The sequence below is a fragment of the Chrysochloris asiatica genome, unplaced genomic scaffold (genome assembly GCF_000296735.1).
Source record: "Chrysochloris asiatica unplaced genomic scaffold, ChrAsi1.0 scaffold00160, whole genome shotgun sequence".
Taxonomy (NCBI): domain Eukaryota; kingdom Metazoa; phylum Chordata; class Mammalia; order Afrosoricida; family Chrysochloridae; genus Chrysochloris; species Chrysochloris asiatica.
The window spans coordinates 7468337-7475604 of NW_006408678.1; the positions used below are offsets into that span (position 1 = coordinate 7468337).

General features: G+C 36.2%; 1 protein-coding gene across 1 annotated transcript in view; it reads right to left on the reverse strand.

Moving 5' to 3' along the window:
• The window catches only part of SCYL2 (SCY1-like 2 (S. cerevisiae)), an 88636-nt gene that overhangs the window by 6502 nt on the left and 74866 nt on the right, over positions 1 to 7268 (reverse strand). Inside the window, exons 13-15 of the mRNA XM_006871114.1 lie at positions 3284 to 3384; positions 1127 to 1193; positions 898 to 993 (exon numbers count right to left, since the gene is read on the reverse strand). Of these exons, the coding sequence (XP_006871176.1) occupies positions 898 to 993; positions 1127 to 1193; positions 3284 to 3384 (264 nt within the window). The remainder of the gene's footprint in view (positions 1 to 897; positions 994 to 1126; positions 1194 to 3283; positions 3385 to 7268) is intronic.

The following is a 7268-nucleotide window of genomic DNA, read 5'->3' on the forward strand; positions in this document are numbered from 1 at the left end:
GTTCCGACTCGATGGCACCTGACAACAACAACAACAACATGACTGACGAAGTGTAGCAGAATGCACAAAGGAGTCAGGCACTCAAGAAATAGCGCCATGTAGGAGGCTGAGCAAGCTTCAAATCTTAGGCATGTGTATTTTCAATATGGGTGCAGGTCGTGGTCTACTTGTAATTTTAAATTTTATAAAGACAAATACGGAATAGTTTTTGTTAAGATGATAAATACCACTTCCAACCAATATTTGCAACTTTTGTGTGCAGCAAGTCATATAATTATAAATAAGAATTCTACAAGGATGGCACTCATAGAAGCAGCAGTCAAGAAATCAAATGACATACTGCATTAGGCAAATGTGCTATATAAGACCTCTTGAAAGTGTTCAAGAGCAAAGATGTCAGTTTGAGGACTAAGGTTCACCTAACTCAAGTCACGGTATTTGTAATGACCTCATATGCCCATGAAAGCAGGGCAGTAAATAAGGAAGACCATTGAAGAATCGATGCATTTAAGGTATGTTGTTGGAGGACAATATTAAAATACCATGGACTGCCAAAAGAAGAAACAAATCTGTGTTGGAAGAAGTAGAGACAGATTGCTCCTTCAAAGTCAGGATATCCAGACTTCATCTCTCATACTTCAGACATATTATCAGGAGGAACCAGTCCCTGGAGAAGGATCTCATGTTTGGTAAAGTGGAGAGTTGGAGAAAAAGAGGAAGACCCCCAACAAGATGAATTAGCACAGTGACAGCAGCAATGGGCTCAAACGTAGCAATGAATGTGAAGTTAACTCAGGGACGGCAGTGTTTTGTTCCATTGTGCATACATACGGTTGCTATGAGTCGGGGACCAACTCGATGGCATGTAACAGCAACAAGCACAGCGCAGAAACTTACTCCTTTATGTCTACTCTGCAGCCCATCGTCCCTTTTGTCTGGCTCACCACCACTCAGAAAGTCGGCTCCAATGCTGTTAAAGACCTTGTCAAGCTGCTGAAAATGGGAAAGTCAACGATTTGAATAGATGCCAATAAAAAGTGATTTTACTGCTTAAACATGGAAAGACCCACAAACAAAGCAATCAAGCACTTTCTACAAAAGTTAAAGTAATTTAAATACATCTTACCTGATTCTCAGCATTTATAACTTTTGTTTCTTCTGAAGCATTCATTTGATTTCCTATGTCCAAAGATCTGCAAGATACATGAATTAAGAAAAAATAAGCCATCAAGAGAAATGCATACATTTTATTTACTCATACTCAAGACAGTTTATCAACAAAGAATTTGTTAGAACCTAAATAAATTATGACTTCATACATAATTTATTATGGCATAACCAGTTCCATTACTTAGTACACCATTAAAGTCTATCTGCCCAAAACTTTACATTTGTATGCAAATCTCATTTTTAAATGACCATTAGAGACTTGGTAAAGAATTAACCTAGAGTGTCATAAAATATGGTATGGCGCTGTGGGGGTTAATGTTGCAGACTGCAAAGCCATTTGAACTGCAAGGTCGGCGGTTCAAGCTCACCAGCTGCTCCTTAAAAACCCTACACAGGGTCGCTATGGGTCAGATTTGACTTGACAGTACATAGCAACAACATCATAAAACCTGACAAAAGTCGTTCTTCCATTCAAAAAGCTTCTACCTCACAAAGGGACAGATACATTATAAGGCAGTTAGTGTGATCAAGGTTTAAAACCTGTCATATTAACAACGAATGCTATATGATAAAAGTCTATGCTTTGAAACACAGGGTTTAGAAAGACGGAAGAAAAGACTTATTTTCCCCCTTCCGTAAAAATACTACTTATCAATATTTTGTATATTATAAAATTTTACAAATTGTTTTTCCAGAAGAACTGGGTGGTACCTGGGTACTATTACTGAATGTTTACAAAAAGATTCTATAGATGAATACTGATCAAAATGGGAAAAATAAAGAATAGAATTTAAAATTCTCATGAACCCTAGACTTTCTGGATCCAAGGAGACTGGATGAACCCTGGAAACTACTGAGATCATCTTAGAACCAAAAATATCTTCCAAGTGCCTTAAAACCAAACAGTTTAGCTAAAATAGATCTTGATCATTATCTCTTTAAGGACCTATGTATGAGAATGAGTCAAAATGATCCACACTCAGGCTACAGAATTTTTTTAAATCAACTTAGACAAATGCATAATTTTTCAACATAATCTCCAATATGCTTTGCCCATCTGTCAACAAACTTTCAAATTCACTTATTTTAAAATGTTTAGGCAGAGATGATGACATGGAGAGATGGAGCAGCTGGGGACTTTAGATTCAGAGAGGAAGAGGGGCTGTGTGCTGATGACTAGAGGCAGGCTTGCAGGGTATATATACCCTTTGGTTGGTTGATGATGCATGGAGGGGATTGTAACCATGGCAATGAAACAATATACGATAGGATGAATGTAAAGCTAATGTTCTCCCATATAAAGTATCAAGTAATTCACAATGAAACATTTTAAAAAATAAAAGTTTTAGGCTGAACTGTGAGCCACGAATGTACTGCTGTCTTCACTTCTTCATCAGAGGTGAATCTTCCTCCTCGAAGGGCTGCTTTCAAGGGATTAAAGAGGTGAAAGTCCACTTGAGCAAGATCAGTACTAAACGTAGGATGCTTTAATAACTTAAAACAAAGCTTTTACAGTGTCAACAGTGCGGGCAGACGTGTGCGAACATGCATTGCCATGCAAGATCACAAAGACTACAGTCACTCTGCAGGAGAAAAGATGAGGCTTTGTGCTCCACTAAAGATTTACGGCCTTGGAAACCCTATACAGGGTCACTATAAGTCAGAACTGACTTGGTGGCACACAACCACCATCACCACCACCAGTGTAGTACTATATAAAAAATGTTCTACAAATGTTTCAAGGGTTTGATAAAGGAAAAAGAAAGAAATCAAAGTGCCAGGGCATTATAGATTTGAAAAATATTTATGAAAAGTACCCTTAGAGATCAGCAGGCTGAATTTATAATGACTGGCTAATGCTGACCATGGAATTTTCTTTATGTACAGAAAATATTAAGATTATAACATACTTTTGTATTCAAATGCAGTACTAATTTTCAACAAACCCCACTTTAACTCATTTCAACTTAATATGTTGAAAGAATAAATGTTTTACATATAGCCGAATTAAAATCCAGCAATTTTTCTATTCCATATTCTAGAAAACCAATCACAGGATAACTTTAACCTCAATCTTCTTGGACCATGTGCAATTCAATTGCAATCTACTTACTTCTGCTGTTCTTGCATTATGTGAAGTTGTTCCAATTTAGTCTTGTGTTCAGACTCCAATCTATGAAGCATCTCTTTTATGACGGAAATGAAAGAATTGAACTAGTAAAATAAGAAATTGATATGGTCATAAAGGTTTAACAGCAAATATAATCATTTAAGATAATTCAATTAGGTACTCAAAATAGTCTCCATTTTTACCTGACTAAGCATGTTGTATGCTAATGACACAAGTGTATTAAGCTCAAGCTACATCACAGCAAGCTTTTACAGTATCTTTGCATGATGGTGATATGATAGTTGATGAGTCTTTTAAATTCCAGAAAACATATTCTAACGAGTTTTATATCTCAAGTTATCTAATAAGCTATAATTGCACAGGGGTCCTATATAAATTCAAACCCTGCAGCTATTAAGTACTGATTTCCCTATGATAACAAAATTGACCATCTGAATTTGTGCATTTAACAAAGCATATAAATTCTTGCGTATTCAGATTGTTTAAAAAAAAAAAGTACATGTTTTGGCTAAAATCAATCTTGATCGCTGAAGAGTCAGCAGAAATAATCAATGTATATCTAACCCAAATTCCAAAAGATTAAAGTTCACAAGGTAAACTTAATACTATGTATTAACATTATTTTAGCTCTGGTTAAATGATAATAATCCTTATGGAATTTTAAGATCATCATAAACATTTAAATAATACGATGTGTATTAGATAAATAATCCATAAACTACTTTCGTCTCCTCCTTAAATTTTATAACTACATCTTTGTGCTGGGTGCTTAGACACACATGATTTTACTAATTCTCACAACTCTCAGACATAGTCTCATTAATATTTTATTTTACAAATGAGGAAACTTGGGTTCAGTGACAGTGAAAATAATAAACCCACACACCAAGTATGTTTTCAAAGTCTGTGCTCGTTTATTTAACACTGAAATGTCATCACTCTGTCATCATGACCAGCTCCTCTGTCTTTATCATCAAAGTTCAAAAAGTCTCTATTATTTCGAAGTCTACCATCATCAGACAGGGTAGCACTAGCCTGACTTCACACAGGAGAGATTGCTTATGGTGGCTTTTGTACTATAAACAGGATCGCTGAGTAGGCCATCTTTTGTGTCTGGCTTCTTTTGCTCCACATTATATTTCTAAGGTTCATCCATTTTGTTGTATAAAGTTTGTGTATTAAAGAGTCAAAACAGTACGTGTGAACTGCTATATTTGGAAAGACCTGTATTCCAGGATGGCCCTTGGCAGATGTCTGGGAGCTTAGATTTAGTGATACTTTTCAAGATTTTACCATCAACTGATAAGAGTAGAGGCTCACTGGGCCTACAGCGAATGTACCAACAATATGGTTTGTAATAAACACTTGCCTTCCTTTGGCAGTCTGCAATTTGTGTATACACCAGGCAGACGGTACCACTCCACCAGCCCCTATAAATATGCTGGGGACCTCCCTGGTAGGCAACATTTCACACATGTTGTTACATCTTATTGCTGGAAGCACTAAGTAGACGTGTGTGATTCTACTGGGACAGAACACTGGAAACTTGCTTTCTCCCATGAGCCCTTCACCTTTGTTTACTTTATTTTATATCCTTCTGTTGTCAAAGTAAACCACAGCTCTGAGTACAACACACTGGGTCCTGTGAGTCCTCTTAGTGCAACACAGAGGTGGGAGGCAGGCTTACAAGCTACACATTTTTCACTTTGATTACTGTGTGCTATTTACTCACTTTCCAAATCAAAAGCTAAAAACGTATTTTTCTTACATGACTTTATCTCTTTCATTTGTTACCCTAACCTTTATTTCTAACCCTTAGTTTAGTATTAGCAATGTTTTTAAATTTTCACAAAGAGAGTAAACACTTAAATGTATGGTATAATATGTAAACTGTTACTCAAATGTTAGTTACAGACTCTACCTTCAACGAATTTCTCCTTGTCAAGTTGCATGAAATTCCACTGAAATTACAACTACAAAAAGAGAAGGTAGATACTTTCTCTTTCAACCATATTATTAAGTTCCTACACATTTATCTCTGGTAGCGTAGTGGTTACGAATCGGGCTGTGAACCACAAGGTCAGCAGTTCAAAACTACCAGCTGCTCTGCGGGAAAAAGATGAGGCTTTCTGCTCCCGTAGAGATTTACAGCCTTGGAAACCCTGTTCAGGGTCGCTATGGGTCGGAACCGACTAGACGGCACTTAACAACAACAACACATTTATCTATACAGACACTGATATATGAACTGTAAGCAATAGAATGTAGACAAAAGGACACATAACCAGTTTCTACATCAGATTTCCTAGCAATAGCCAAATGACTTTAAGGGATACTTTCTGTAAAAAGGAACAGCCAAGATAAAATCTCCAACAGGTCCTGTGGTTCTAGATTTGGTGATGCTTGCAAAGTAGTATAGGGTAAAGTTTCAATTTCTTTAAATTCATTTACTGTTTACACTAGAGACAAAGCAGTTGTGCATAAATATACTTGTGCAATAAAAGCAGATTTAACACTGAGAAGTAAAAAATAAAATAAACCTCTCCAACATATTTTATGAAGCAAACCCTAACCCTTACACCAAAACCAGGCAAGGACATCATTAAAAAAGAAATAGACTAATATACCTCATTAACATACATGAAAGAAATTCTTAACAGAATCATAGCCAACAGAATTCAACTATATATTAAAAAAATAATACATCATAACCACGTGGGATTCATACCAGGGATGCAAGCATGGCTCAATATTAGAAACACAATCAACGCAATCCACCATATAAGTTTTTTTTTTAAAAGGAAAAGAACCACATGATATTGATTGATTTAGAAAAGGCATTTCACAAAATCCAACACCAATTCTTAATAAAAAACAAAAATTCAACAAAGTAGGAATTAAAGGGAAATTCCTCCACTTATAGTTGAGCACACACACAAAACCAACAGCCAACATAACTCTCAACCGAGAAAAGTAAGAGCATTCCCTTTGTGAACAGGACCCATACAAGGATGCCCTTTTTATCAAGACTCCTATTCAATATTGTATTGTTAAGTCTTTGCCAGAGCTATAAGACAATAAAGGGAAATTTAAAGCATCAACATTGGCAAAGAAGAAGTAAAGCTCTCTATGTGCAGATAACATGCTCCTGTACATAGAAAATTCCAAAGACTGAGCAAGAAAATTATTGGAACTCATTAGAAGATTTAGCAAAGTAAAGTAGCAGGGTACAAAATCAATATACAAAAATCAGTTGGATTCCTGTATACTAATAATGACAGTTCTGAAAAGGAGAGGAGGAGAACAATGCCATTTACAATACCCACCCAAAAGATGAAATACTGAGGAATAAATCTAACCAGAGAAACAAAATACCTATACAGAAAGAAAACTACAAAACACAACTACAAGAAACCAAGGGATTTACAAAAATGATAGAACATGTCATGCTCATAGATAGGAAGACTTAACATTGTGGAAATGTCAATACTACTCAGAGCAATCTATTGATATAATGCAATCCATCCAGATTCCAATAATATTCTTTCAAGAGATGGAAAACATAATCACAAGCTTTATATGGAAAGGAAAGAAATCTCAGACGAGCAAAGCACTGCTTAAGAAGAAGAACAAAGTTGGAGGCCTCTCACTCCCTGATCTCAAAATTTGCTACACAGCCATAGTGGGCAAAACAGCCTGGTACTGGTACAATGAAAGATACATATAGTTCAATGGAACAGAATTGAGAACCCAAAATAAATCCATCCACATACAGTCAGCTGATCTCTGACAAAGGACCTAAATGGGGAAGAAATAGTCTCTTCAACAAATGGTGCTGGCAGAACTGGGAGTGCAATGTACTAGAAGAGGCAGGGTGGCAGATAAACAATGAAAATAGGAGAAGACTTAGGGAAGTATGCATGGACTAAATGGGATAGAGGTAAACAGTGATTTACACACTATCGCA